At 50.4% G+C, this 14,701-nt stretch overlaps 3 protein-coding genes across 3 annotated transcripts; 1 reads left to right on the top strand and 2 right to left on the bottom strand.

Annotated features, from left to right (window-relative positions):
• Positions 1-1,878: 1,878 nt before the first annotated feature.
• Positions 1,879-2,712, bottom strand: VTJ83DRAFT_5138 (uncharacterized protein; the record flags this gene model as incomplete). Its single annotated transcript, XM_071011705.1, has 1 exon — positions 1,879-2,712. The coding sequence occupies one exon, from the start codon at positions 2,710-2,712 to the stop codon at positions 1,879-1,881; it is 834 nt and encodes a 277-aa protein (XP_070866588.1).
• Positions 2,713-3,750: 1,038 nt separating this feature from the next.
• Positions 3,751-6,111, bottom strand: VTJ83DRAFT_5137 (uncharacterized protein; the record flags this gene model as incomplete). Its single annotated transcript, XM_071011704.1, has 11 exons — positions 3,751-3,965; positions 4,024-4,152; positions 4,212-4,391; positions 4,448-4,584; positions 4,650-4,769; positions 4,834-5,114; positions 5,188-5,405; positions 5,481-5,671; positions 5,775-5,830; positions 5,917-5,981; positions 6,090-6,111. The coding sequence occupies 11 exons, from the start codon at positions 6,109-6,111 to the stop codon at positions 3,751-3,753; spliced, it is 1,614 nt and encodes a 537-aa protein (XP_070866587.1).
• A 1,826-nt stretch (positions 6,112-7,937) lies between these two features.
• On the top strand, positions 7,938-9,212 carry VTJ83DRAFT_5136 (uncharacterized protein; the record flags this gene model as incomplete). The annotated part of the gene is made up of 4 exons (XM_071011703.1): positions 7,938-8,139; positions 8,204-8,548; positions 8,612-8,986; positions 9,049-9,212. The coding sequence occupies 4 exons, from the start codon at positions 7,938-7,940 to the stop codon at positions 9,210-9,212; spliced, it is 1,086 nt and encodes a 361-aa protein (XP_070866586.1).
• Positions 9,213-14,701: the final 5,489 nt, after the last annotated feature.

Below are 14,701 nucleotides of genomic sequence, written 5' to 3'. Positions count from 1 at the left end.
CATGATGCAAAGTGAGCGGCTCCGGGGGAGGGGGAGGAGGGGGGGTTTCAAGAGAGTCACAAACAATCCCATTGCTGCATTGGGCTGGCCTGCCCCCCCCCCCCCCCCCCCAAACGATCGACGGCGCCGAGGCCAACCCTTCCCGCTTTTTCCGCTCCCGCTCGGAGGTTTCGGCCGCCCGACATTCCGACGCCGGGCTGCCTGAGGTCCGTACCTTTCTTCGCGCCTTGCCGATCGGCACATTTCACACACCCTTCCTTTTCGTGGAAAACACAAGTCGCATCTCTCATGCCTTCCGGTTCACCAGTGAGGGGTTGTGGGTGAGTCGCAGAATGCAAGAGAAAATTCCGGGAACGACTTTGACGCGCTCGTCTTGGTGCCAAACCGTCCGCTGGGCATAAGAAACGCGGCCCTCGGGATCCGGTGGAGCTGCCCGGAGGACCTAATCTGGGCGCACCATGTGCTTCCGCGCGTGGGTCCGCCCGCGTGAAACGGGGGGGGGAGGGGAAGAAAAGGGGCGGTGCTGGACACGGGAGCTGTCTTGCAGTGGCGTCTGTCGAGAAATGCATCCGTTTGTCGATCTCGCCATCGCCGCGCTGCCGTTTGTTGCAGACCAACCGCCCGAGCTGCGCCACGCGCGGCACCCAGCCGTCAGGCTATTTTCAGGTGATGCTGTTTGTGCAGACAGCCTCCTGAAGAAACCCCGTCCAACTCTTGCACCGAACCCCCTGGCGCAGGCAGACGACGAGGAATGCCCATGAGGCAACAGATGCTTTCAAAGCTGCGTCATGGCGGCCTCTTGAATGATTCCAGCCAGGAGGCTTTCCTGCGACCCTTCCAGAAAACGCATCCTGGATGATCTCACGAGGCCGCGAGACCGGCACTCCCCACTGAAAGCACCCACCTCCGACTCGGACGGATGGGTGAACCGTGGCGAGAGCCTGTCTTTTATTTCGACCCTCAGTTGCCAGGCGGGGACGCTGACCAGCCGCAGAATACCTGGCTCGGATCCGACTGCCTGTCGGGCCTCCGCAAGACCCGGCGACGCGCGCGGTGTGGTGGGGTCCAGAGCTGATCCCGGTTGCCGCCGTCTCGCCGGATGGTGTGGGTGCATCGGCGCATGCAAGTTCTCTGGGGCTGCTTCAGCCCGCCAGGGGTTGGCCGGCCCTGATTGGCAACCCAACAAAGCGGCACAGCCTTGAAAACATGGAGGGCGCACGCGGCTGGGATTCTCCAGGTGTCGGGGGGATGACACACACACATACACACACGCTCAGTCACTCACTCACTCACGCAGACTCGAGGTTGGTTCGCTTCGGGGATACCACAGCCAAGGCTGGCACGCCTCTCACTACGATGTCGGGGAGCGCTCGATTACCGTGGCTTGGGGTCGCGCTTGAGCGTCCTGTGGCGTCCTTGTCGAGGAAAATCCCTGTGCTGCCTGCGAACCGATAGTCTCCCAAGTAAATGCATCATGCACGCCGCTCCCAAGGCCCGCCGGCGTAGCGCCGCTCTGACACAGCCTTTAACCAAGGTGAGGTTTGATCTTCCCTCTGAGCGAATCGACACCGCAGTTCGCAGCGAACTCCAATGTGCCGAGCTCCAGGAGAACAAGCGGGCGCGCAGCGACCGAAACAACCACCAACATATAGATGCGCATTGGCAACTTCATGACGAACAGCCTCATGTGCCCCCCCCCCCCGGGGGCCAGGGATGTCGGAGCAAGAAGAGCATTGTACGCAGTACATTTGTTATCTGTTTCTTTTTTTTTCACGCAGCAAGTGTTGCGCGCTGCTGTATCCTATCTATACCCGTTAAAGCATCCGTCCCTAGGTCGCGCCTAGGGCTAGGTAGAGGTGACGCCATCTCCAACTGTCATCAAGCCGTCTTCACCGTCACTGTGCCATCAGCCATGCCAAAGTATGCCGCCACCGGCTTCTGCGCCCCGCTGGCAACCTGCAACCCATTCTTGCCGTAGAACAAGCCGATCTCGGCCACGCCCGGGATCTTGATCAGCCGGTCCGCCAGCTCGTCCACGGTCCACGTGCCGGCGGGCCGGGAGTCTGGCGCCGCCGCGGCCTCTGCATCCCCGGGGAGCAGGAGAGGCGGGAAGGGCGCGTCAACGATCCACAGCCCGTTGTCCGTCACGCAGGCGCCGGCCTTGCCCGGCAGCCCAGGGCGGACGCGCGGATCCAGCGATCCCAGGCGGCGCAGCTCGCCGAGCACGCGCGGGGCAGCCATGGGCAGCACCTCGATGGGGATGCCCTTCTTCCAGGCGGTCCCCAACCGCGACGAGAGCTTGCGGAAGTCGGCAACGCAAACAAACTGCCGGGCGCTCGCCGCCACGATCTTTTCCTGCCACAGGCAAGCGCCGCCGCCCTTGATCAGGTTCAGGTCGTCATCTACCTCGTCGGCCCCGTCAAAGGCCACGTCGAGCTGCTGGTCCGCGGGGAGCTTGCTGATGTACTGCAGCCGGAGGCCGGCGGCCTCGATCAGCTCCTCCGACTGAGCGCCGGTGGGGTAGAAGGTCATGGTGGAGGTGACGGCAGGGCCGAGGGCGGCGATGGCCTCGACCACATAGACGACCGTGCTCCCGGAGCCGATACCTATCCTGGTGTACTCGGGCTTCAGATAGTCCTTGACGGCCTGGAAGGCGGCCAGGCGCTTGGACGTCTCGACCAGCTGGGTCTGTTGCTCGGCTGCGGTCGCCATCGTGCGGGAATTTGGCGGCGTTGGCGTCGGCCCGGAACGGTGAGTAGTGGCAAGGCAGATGCGGTGCGAACCGGCGACGGAGGAGCGGCGCGTGGTGGGAAAGGACGTCAGGTCAAGACGGGCCCAGGTGGAGAGGGACGCGGAGACGGCAGCGATCTGGACGGCCGAGAGAGCGGGATAAAAAGGCGAGCCGACGGCGGACCCCAGCGACGCGTTGCGGGGCCTGTGGCGTGCAACTCCGGGGGTTCCGGGGATGAATAAGACCCTCCTCTGCAATGTCGTCACTGCGCCGCAACGATACATGGGAGGTCGGTTCCTGTCCCTGACCTTAAATCTCTTGGGGCCGGGACTTGAGATGCCCCGGTCTGACAGGATCTATATGTTTGTCATCGGAGTCAAGCCGCCAGATGGGACAGGCCCGGGGTTTTTTTGGGGGGGATGCAAGCCCATCCCTTGGATTTTTGGGAAGCGGGAAGAAACATCATCCACCAAAAACCCGGAACCGGAGCGGGGACCCACTTGGCGGGGTCGGAGCTATCACGTGGTCCAGCTCCGGGTCTGCTGTAAACCGACTTCCCTCCGATAAAGCCACCAACTGCCTTCCATAGAACACTTTGGTTGGTACCGTTGCTTGCATCGCAAAACACAATTCAGCTGGGTCAGGTAGTGCCAGAGACTCCCAATCGGCCGTCCGAGTAGCTTCCATTTGTCCCCCCCGTACCCAGTATCCAATACCCAGTATCCAAGATCCGAAATCCAATATCCAAAATCCAATATCCAGCACGCATGCGGTTGCTTCCGACTGCGTTGACTCAAACAGAACGAGCGAACAACCCAACGCCCCTTTTCCCTTCCCTTCCTGTAGCCGACACAGACTCAGCCATGGCCATCCCATCGGCGGCGCCCATGTGGTTCCGTTTTCGTGCCCCTTGAAGATTTCCGGAGATCTCAATTCGAGTTTCCAATGATCCTGCGCCCCCGGATTCTCTTCCGTTTCCGTATTCCCCTCCATCTCCAGCTGGTCTCTACCGGCGTCTCTTAATGCTGGAAGCGGAAATCCAGCCTCTTGTTGCCCTCGTCGGTGGTGGTCGCCAGATAGTTCAACCGCTCCTCCTCGGTCATGGCGTTCCACTTCCGGTCCCTGTATCTGTTGCGCGACACATAATACGTCTTCACCAGGCCGTAGATGACAATGTTCATGCAGAGAATGGCGAGCATCTGCCTGTTGCCGCGTTTGTATCGCGGAGCATCGTCTGGGGTACACTTAGCCACACCGCCCGTGCCCGAACATGCCAACGGCCTCGCACTTACCGGCCCGGTAGATGTTGGCACCGATGGTGGCGCTCGCCTGGACAAACATGTTGTAGCACGCCGCTGAGACGGTGCGGGATCGGACCGAATAGGAGTTGCGGGAGTTCCACGCAACCTGGATCGGGTGCGCTGTCGGGTTGTTAGTCGATGTCGCCGGGTCATGGCAGCGCGAGGCGGATGCTCCTTACCGTTCGGATACGAGAGCAGCAGAGTGGTGACGGCGTAAATCACCCATCTGTTGACCTTGGTGGTGTCTACGGCATTCAGGTAGATCAGGAAAGGCAGCACCCAAATCTGCCCGGACATGGAGACCAACGTCAACTCCTTCACGATCTCGGCAACGTAGGATAGGATGAGCATCGTGATGACTGCGCGATGATCGTCAGATTTGTGGTCCCTTCACGTCTCCCGAGAGTGCACGTACTGTGGCCGACAGTGTAGGGGATGGTCAACAAGTTGGTCTGGAAGGTCGTGAAGCCAAGTCCGCGGAGAGTGAGGGTGAGGTATTGGCCAACGGGGATCATTGGGATCTGGAAAGTAAGACCAAGGATGTACAACGGCCTGGCGCGGACATGTCAGCCTCGTTCGCAAGGACCAGCTCGAATCACGTCACCAAGGCCACCTACCAGAGGTCGTAGTCCTTGAGGCTCTTCCACAGGAGCCTGAGCGTGATGCGCTCGCGATTGTGCATGTCGCTCTTGGTGGGGTCTTCACGAATGACCCGGTTGACCATGATCTTTTCCTCACTGCAAGGGGCTGAATTAGCATCCAGCAACACAAAGCCAACGCCTTCGGTGACAAGCTCCCTACCGTTCGGTGAACCAACCGTTGGCGCCGCGGAACCAACTTGCTGTCTGGCATGGCCCAGCAGGCATGAGAGCAAAAGAAAACAGGCCGATAACGAGCGTCATCAAGCCCTCGAGCAGGAACAGCCACCTCCATCCAGACTGACCCTGCACGCCACGCATGTGCAGAATGCCATAGGCAAGGATGGCCGACAAAATATCGGCGATACTCATGGCCGTCCAAAAGTAGCCAAGCCGAACGGTGAGTTCGTGGTGCTTGTAAAAGTACGAGAGGTACAAGATCACCTGTTGTCGTCGACGTCAGTCTCCCAAGGTAGCAAGCAATAAAGGGGGGGCCGTATCGAAGGTTGCAACGTACATCGGGGATGAAGCCTCCCTGGAGAATACCCAGGAGACTGCGGCAAACGAAGAACGATGCCCGGCCGGACAGCCAATATTGCGCGGCCGCGACAACGCTCCAGAGCGTAATCTGGGTGGGAATCCACCGGTCTGGCCCCATCCACTTAGAGACCAGCTGAGACGGCAGTTCGGCGCACAGGAAAGAAACTCTGAAGATGGTCATGCCGATATTATAGTCTGGGGGGTGAAGCCTGTTAGCAATCCCCCCTCTAGAGCTGGTCCTCGCGCCGTCTCCTGCGCTCGGTGACTCACCATTCGTGTTCAACCCCAGATCCGGAAGCATGTTGTCTGCCAGGGCCTGGCCAATGTTGGCTCGGTCAAGCTCCAACGCCATGAACATGATGCAGGTCCAGACCATAATCCGGAAGTCAATCTTGCGGACAAGCCTGAACTCCTCCCGCCATGTCCATCGCTCGAGAGGATCGAACCGATGTGTGTTCTCCCTGCATCATCGAGATCTTGTGTCAGAGCCACCCCTGGGAGAAGGAGTATACCACAGAGCGCGCATTGGGGGGGACGGCTTAAGGGGCTCACTGGGATGCTTACCATTTGGCGGGGGGGTGGTATTGCTTTAGGGTTTCTGGGTCATCAAAGACGCTGGGCTGGAGACAGGCGACGTTAGTCAATGGCCACTCCCTACTCCCACAGCGGATGGTCCTGCGGCGAAAGCAAAAATAGAACGACTAACCTGAGTGGCGATGGCATCCGGATCGTAGACCACCTTGGTCTTCTGCCAAAAAAACTTCTTGTGCGCTGTAACAGGTTCCCCGAGGGGAGGGATCGAGTTCCCAGATGTTGACGAGGAGTCACCCTCTGTCTTCCCGTCCGAATCACGGGGAGACTCGGGTTTGGCGACCCTACCTCTCGCTAAGACTGTAGACATAGCGTGTTGTTGTTGGCGACAGGCAGGTGAGGTCAAGACAAGAGCAAGCGACGCTGACGGTCACAAAACAGCAGGGAACTGAGAGTCGTCCCTTACGCTACAAGCATGCCAGCCATGCAAGGCCGGAGCCTCGGGACATTTATATGTTTGGAGCAGCAGGCTACCGTGAAGCCTTTATCGGAGCTGAAGTCTGATAGATTGTTGAAGCTACCATTGCGTACACCCTCTGCACGATCACGTCTTGGACGCGCCTGGCCATGTTGTATTGTGCCATGGGCCCGTGGCGGGGGTTCTTGCATGCAAGAAGCAACCTCGGATTGCAGCACCCGCTCCTCGGGACGACTAACCTCCCGGTTCCAGTGGACTGGGCCTCTAGCTGCGGTTGTGGGCTCGGATAAGGGGGCTGGTGGCGTGTTTACATCGCCACGGAATGGGATGTGAGAGTTTAGGTGACCAAAAGCAGACCGGCCCGGGTGTGCAGAACCCGACAGAGGAGCCGTGGACTTGGTCCCTGTACACAACGGCCCATCATATAAATGTCGTTTGCTACATGGCTCTGTCGCCCGCAAACATAAAGGACCTAGATAAGATGAATTTTCGAGGACAAGACATAGGCCAGGCGTGGGTGGTTGTTGGGCTTTGCGCACCACACCCGGGATCACAGGGGCGAGGGAAGAGTGTGAACCGCCGCTCGCCAGTCTCCGTACCATCACGCAGGCACGCACCAAAAGATCCAACGTAGTTCAGCATTGGTAGAGTACCGGAATATCTATGCATACACGCCGAAGAGGGAAAATACAGCCGATTACGGCCCAGCCCTTCGAGAGCGTTGGTGGCGGGCATCCACATTCAACGCCAAGCAGGTGCATGGAGAACATGATGACGTGATGGTGCGTGCTCGCGCCGGACACTGACGCGACGTTCCGGGTCATCTAACCGCGTCGGCAGCCGTAGCCAGTCCCGAACGCTCCAGTTTGCTGCAATTGCTATGCTGATGGCGGCATTGCCAATCCACCCAACCGCTATGCTTTCATCGGGACAAGGCAGGCCAAACCCCCCAGACGTCTTGCATTATCTCCGTTATCACCGTCGCTGTCATGCACCCTCGAAGAATGCGAAACCGAGCGCCTTGTGAGCCTGCCAATCACTTCTATTGGTACTCTTGACTTGCTGTTGGTATACCCTCCCCAAGGCCGCGGCGTGGGGTGCAGAGCTTGCGCCATGGCCCAGCACGTGAAACGAAGTATGCTCGGTGCTCAAACGCCCGAGCCGCGCCGACCATCTAGCTCCAGCTACACAGCACGGAGCGTCCCCGTCATGGAGTAGTGTTTACGCTATACGCTATCCCCCCCGCTTGTCCACCTGGCCGCTGAATCGGACCTCCCGCAGCCATCTCCGGCCGGTGGACCGGCTGCTAACTCCGGGCAACTGCCCATCAAGCCCACCGACAATACGATGGCGGAATACACCATTGTCAACTCGCCATCCTCGACGCCAATTGCCATTCGATGGTGCCTGTCATTTCGCGGGTTCACGGTGCAACATCGCATTGGGAATGCGTGGGGTAGAGAGCAACACGATCGGCTATGGAATTGACATCATGGACGGGATCACACTAAGAGAAACCGAGAGGGGTGAACGGGTGGATATTCATAGGTGACAGTTCGACCAAGTATCGCGTATAAAGGAGTCCGTCTGCGCGCCTTCAGCGAGTATCACCAGCTCATCATCGCAGCCCTACACTTCTCTTCACCACTCAGACCCAGCGCAGCTCTCACACACTCAGCCCCCCCTCAAAAGGCAACCACTCCACCAACACCAACACCATGGCTCCCTCTGCGGTTGACGAGGTTCCTATCATCACCAAGAAGCAGTATCCTGAGCCCCTGAAGCTCTCGGGTGTGCTCGACCAGTTTGAGTCGTTCGATGTCACCCCTGTCATTGGCCGGGAGTTCCCGAACGTCAACCTTGTGGACTGGCTCAACGCTCCCAACTCGGATGAGCTCCTCAGGGACCTCGCCATCACCAGTGAGCATATCCCCTGGTCCGACGACACGGGCAATTCTGGCCGGGGTTACTTACAGAACCATAGTCTCGCAGCGTGGCGTTGTCTTCTTCCGTGCCCAGAACGACCTGACCAACGACCTGCAGAAGAAGCTCATCCTGCGGCTGGGCGAGCTCACGGGCCGGCCCGCTACCTCGGGCCTTCACATCCATCCCATCCTCAACTCGGAGCGCGAGCTTAACGCCGAGGACCCGGAGATCAGCACCATCAGCTCCGTCCAGAACAAGAAGTTCTACGCCAATAGGCAGGCGGCCGAATCGCTCAGCCCCAAGAAGCAAAACAACGGCCAGTGGCATAGCGACATTGCCTTTGAGCCCGTCCCTGCCGACTACACGTCCCTGAGGCTCGTCCAGCTGCCCACAACCGGCGGAGGTATGCGACGTTGTTGGCGGCAGCTCGAACCGTCCCCGAACGTGTGCTAACAACCCGACACAGACACGCTCTGGGCCTCCGGTTACGAGATCTACGACCGCATCAGCGAGCCGTACCAGAAGTTCCTCGAGACCCTGACCGCCACCTTTGAGCAACCCGGCTTTGCAAAGGTGGCCGAGGCCGCTGGCTTCAAGCTCTACGACAAGCCACGCGGCGCGGCCGAGAACGTTGGCAGCGAGCTCAAGGCTGTCCACCCCGTTGTGCGCACCAATCCCGTCACTGGCTGGAAGAGCGTCTTCCCCGTGGGCGGTCACGTCAAGCATATCAATGGCCTGACCGAGGAGGAGAGCACCAAGCTTCTTACCTGGTTCCTGGATCTGGTCTACAAGAACCATGACCTGCAGGTCCGCTTCAAGTGGCAGAACCCCAACGACATTGGTAAGACCCGCTCCAACCAACGCCGCCGCGGGCGAGACGCACTAGCGCTAACATTTCCTCAGCCATCTGGGACAACCGTTCGGTCTTCCACACTGCCACCTTCGACTACTTGGACGGCAACTATGGGGAGCGCCTTGGCAACCGTGCCGTTGGCCTCGGAGAGAAGCCGTATCTGGACCCCAACAGCACTTCTCGGAGGGCCGCGTTGGCCAAAACCGAGGCTTGATTGGGAATATTATCCGGGCTGAAAGGACTGAAGTTGGTGGCCGAGCGCCTGTGAGGAGTGCGCGTGCATGACTGGTTTGCATTGGGAATGAGGTATAGGATTGTTCACAGGGTCAGGAGGCCTTGTTAGGTAACTGTTGTTTGATTTTTAGCATCTGTCAATCCATTTTCGATGTTCTGCAATGCTAGCGTTTTCCCGCACAGCTTTCCATACTGAGTAAAGAAACGCTTCATTCAATCACTCTTAACTTCTAGGGTCCGGAGGATATGACGGCGGCCCGTGGCAGTCCCATGCGTCGAAGTGAGCTGCAGGATTTAGTGATTCTCCAGGTAAAATAATGTCACCCGAGCAGGATGTAACTTCTTATAACTGGTAAAACATAACTATCCTTCCTGAGCCAAGCGGCTCACGGGGGGGTAAAGATGCTCTATACAAACACTTCGCAAAACCTAGCGAGAATTGCAACAAGAAAATAAGCTAAACAGTGTAGGCTTGACTACGCCACATGACTTTTATATTCTAATGTTACTATCTGTTGTACTCAATGCTATCAGAAAACCTGATGCCCTGGTCTCATTTGCACCTAGATCAGGGCTCGTTGATTCCTAGAATGCTAGGTTCTCGTAGAATGGTCCGTTAAAGTGCTCCAAGTCGTCGAGATCACCGTGTCAAGGAATAGAGAACAGGCTTCGTGTCTAGTATTCAGCTAACTCATCTGCTTCGCATTCTCGGAAGTGTCGTTGTAGTGTACCAAGTACATCGTGGAAGCAAAAAGGGTGTATATATATACGATGTTTACGATAAGTTGGTAGCCTAGCGGGTTTAAGCTTATGCAAGAAACAAATCCAACATTTTCAGGAGTAGCGGTAACCATCCTTGTTTAAGATGGTGGACGACGAAAGTTTATTATCCAATGCAGTATTTTAACCTACAAAGGTACCGAGTAGCTACAAGATTTGCAGTGCGAAACATCGTATTTATATTGCCGCTCAGAGTCCAAGCAGGTAAGTGTGTTAGGGTTGTCTTGAAGAAAACATTTCATACTCACTCATTTTATAACAAAGAGAGGTAAAAGAAAGAAATATTCAGCTCTCTGGCTCCGGTATATCGCTGTTACGGGAAGAAGCACCATTGCCATTAGGCTGTCTACAGTTAGAGACCAGTGCTCTACGCGTACCAGCTGATTTAGAAGAGTCCGTTATTAATACGCTTTAATTATAAACGTACAAGCCTATAACAAATGAAAGTAATAGGTCGCGTAGGATTCAAATTATAAAAATGTAATTAATATAGTACAAAGACTGCTAGAAATGTTACCTACGTTTCTAGATGATACCAAGGAAAGGAAAATAGAATAGTATTGCTGCCTTAGAGGACATTTTTTTTCTAGGTACTCAGCTTTAGTTACAATTAGCGTCTAGCAGGTAAAGCACTATGTATCAAACGCAAGTATCATCAAAAGAGTGCTGAACTTATTAGTTCCTGATTTTCTACTTAGGTATAGAATGACTACCTATATCTTTATATATTAATATACCGAATAGTATTAGTGAGATATCGAATAAAAGAAAATATAGAGTATCATCCTTACAGCCGTATAATATAACAAACTGTAGTACTACGAAGTTAAAATAGTCGTTAAGCGGAAATAGTATTTTATTACGCTTATTAGGATGCAGCGTATAACGTAAGAACCTGATAATAAAGAACTAATTTAAGTTATATATAGCTATTATATACGCCTAGCTTGAACAAATTAAATTACATTAGAAGGATATAAATAACTAAAGCATACTGTATATAAAACTGTGATAATAATTGTATTTACTATAAGCTAGCTGCTTAGGTAATCCGACTCTCTACTTAGTTAAAACAAACAGAATAGCTTAAGTTATTTAGATACTTCGATATAACTATCTTTATTAAAACTTACGTATCTATAATAATTAAGATAAAAATCGGTGTCTTAGATAGCGGATATCGCAGTCGATGTTAAAAGGCATTAAATAACGGAGTAGAAAACTAACTTTATTAGCCGAAAGTATTGTTTATAGCAATTAAATCTTTTAATCTAGATACGTACGAGAGAAGCTGTAGTTAATAAGACCTTTATCGTAAGGGCCTAGTAATAGATATCATAGTTGTAGTAAGCTTTTATTACTATGTATTCTTTGGATAATGTGCGCTGGCTGGTTAAATAGATAAGCATATTAACAGTATTTTTACTTAGTATAGTAGTTGGTCGAGGTTGATAGTAAATGCTAATTAACTATATAGTTTAATATACTTTACCTATAAAGTAATAGCAAGGGTGCTTTAAGTACGACCTTAAAATACTAGACTACTTATCTATGCTACCGGCTAATATTATATAGTATAAATGTATTAAAAAGACAAAGACTATTGAAGTATAGCCATTACATTTGAAAATAACAAGTGAACTGCATGTAACTTTAAGATCTAGCTAACTATAAACGATCTTATATATACGATATAAACCGAATACTATATTTTACTGAATTCTATATCAGTTAGAATTACGGTTAATAAGCTGTAATATTACTATCTGGAGTATTTAGATTAATCTAATAAGCTAATAATACGCAACTAACCAGCCTTCCTAGCAAGTAGGCTGGAGTACCCGGCTAGCGAAGTAGAGAAATAGGTGTATAACGTTATACGAAATATAACTAGCGCGGTAAGAAGACAGATTATAGAACTAATAAGGATAGAGTTTCTGTATATGGCAAACAACGTATAGAAAGTCTCAACAAGGGTAGTTTACTTCCCAACAGTACTTCTTTTATTGTTTATCGTATATTGTTCTTGCCAGATTATTTATAATTTCAGATCCTGATATTTAGATGAGAACTGTATATAGTACAGAAATTAGACGTATCTAAACAGTATCCTAAGCTACAAGCAGTCGAATGCTTATTAGGTATTTACTTTCGAAATCTATACGCTCTATCTTAACGTTCTGGCATTACTGACATCATTTTATATTGTTAGATCCTGCTATATTTTACCTCTTTAAGAACAATATATAGTAACAGGGGCAGATATAAATAGAATTGCTCTGTCTTTAAAAATAACCTAGCAAAGGACGGTAGTCTTGTTAACACGTATAGATGTAGAATGTTATTTATTCTATTAGAATATAGAATAAGGTACTTTTCTGGGACGAATGCTCTAAAGGATACTTTATAAAATTCTAATATACCTGATTAGGTTATAGTATACTACAAATGTAAGAGTAGAGTATAAGAAAGCTATATTAGCAGTAATCGCAATAATAAAATATCTAGTATAGTATGAAATAATATGTTTTAACTAGTATAATCAGACAATACCTAGAGTTTAGCTACTCTGTAATATATCTAGATCTCGGAGTAAAACAAATATTAAACTAACCGACCTACTTACAGAACAACTTACTTTGGAAACACTCCGCAACGTATATATCGCAACTTTTACTACACTGTTTCCAACTATTAATAAGTAAGTAACATAACTACTTTCTAGCTTCAAGATCTAACAGTAGATAGATTTATCGATAGCCTACTAGGAAATTGATTTGCAATTAGCCCTCGAGGCTTTATAAGCTGGAAAGTCTAGCTTATGTAAGATCGCCCGCATCTTTGGTATACTAGTATTAACCTTCTACAATCGGCACTACAACCTCTGCACCTCGCGAGATAAAGCCTTCCAGATATTGCAGGCCCCTAGTCCAGTCCAAGCAAAACGTCTTATATAATAGACTCTGAACCAATAAACCCTTAGCTACCCTCCAACTTAGGTACTACTCTAGGAGTTTGCTAGCCGGCTACAATGTATCGAAGGATCTAACGATTTCGTAATCTTTAGCGAGAAAAAGACGCTTCTTATACTAGCATACTATTCTTAACACCTAGAGATCTCAGAAGAGCCGACTTGACTTCATTACTAGGGCTAGAGCAAAGGTTATCCGGCTGTAGCTTCGTTACCGTAATATACTGGCCATCAAAAACTATTAGAATATAGACGAATATAGCTTTATAAAGGGCTTTAGAATTAATAGTCTAGTAGTTAGGAATATTATAATCCGTACTATTCAGCAAAAACAGCTTTGTATTAGGACCTAGATTTTATTTATCAACTATATTTTAATAACAGGGGTATATCTCTCCCTTTCTATGATCTGTAAAGGTAAGAACTTACTTTTAATAACAATAGTGTCTGGTAGAAAAGAGGGATTTTATAAAGACTAAGTCTTTACTGCAACTTAGAAAGGCTGGACTAATACAACTATTGCTTTTTATTAGCTTAAAATAGTCATTATCCTTTTTCCAATACCTACAAATCTAAACGAGCTTTATCTATCCGTACTAGACAGCTACGACAGCTATATAGACTACGGGTTTATATAGGAATACTTTATTTATAATATCCCCCTTCTTTACTTCCCCCCGTATACCTCTTATATATCCTAGCCTTTCAACTTTGTATTATTTAGTCCTCTTCAAAGGCTTACCGTAAAATGTTTAATTGCAGAGCATTTTGACTCGATTTATTTATTATTAGCAAACAAATCATACTTCGGTCCTGGTATTAACACGTACAAAGGTATTAACGAACCGGAATATAAAGTCTGGGTAATAAGCGTTATGTTTATAAATGGTCTGTATTTCTAAGCCTTTTTAAAGCTATTTACTACTAGGAAACTCGAAAAACCTGGCGAAAAATATATAGACGCTACAGCTATAGAATACTTCTATAACCTAACAACGTATTCGACTTACTTATTATGATTCATTAATAGTTATTTACTATTTCTATAAGGAAATTGAGGTGTAGAAGAGCTCAACCAAAAAAGGGGGCGACTTTAGCAGGTTACCTATACGCAGGGATTTATTCCGTACAATCCAGAAGACCTTTAACGAAAAAGACTTGTAGTTAGCTTACTTAGAACAGGAGAACCGGGCACTAAAGACTCGTATCGAGGCCTTAAAGCCGAATTAAAGAAGGATAGTACGTTTAGATCCTGACCGAAGTCTTTACAAACAAAGAACAGATTTATATAGTATAGAAGGAGGCTAGCCAAGCTTAGGAAAGCCCTGTTGAAAAGAGCAATAGAGAAAGTACTTACTCTACTATTTCGTGTATAGTAGTTGATTCGGGAAGGGTGTAAGCAGGTAATAGTAGTAGTAGTAGTATATAGGTTAGTAGTATACGATGCATAGTGTTCCTAAAGTAGGTTGTTCCGTAAGTAGGTCGGTTGACTTACACATTTAATCAAAAATAAATACTGGTAATGCGTAGACTTTACATCGCATTTACATCAGACGGCTAAATATAAAATACTACTGCTTTTTTAACCACTCTAACCTTTTTAAAGTATTTATAAAATATGATAATTCGGTCTTTGATTAGCTACTGCAGACAGTTGACTGTACCCGAGAGTGTAATAATCAGTGCGCTATAATTAGCTATAGTACTCTGCAGCTAGT

Source organism: Remersonia thermophila, chromosome 4 (genome assembly GCF_042764415.1).
Source record: "Remersonia thermophila strain ATCC 22073 chromosome 4, whole genome shotgun sequence".
Taxonomy (NCBI): domain Eukaryota; kingdom Fungi; phylum Ascomycota; class Sordariomycetes; order Sordariales; family Chaetomiaceae; genus Remersonia; species Remersonia thermophila.
Note: the sequence above shows the minus strand (reverse complement) of the source record. Positions and strands in the feature narration are given on the sequence as shown.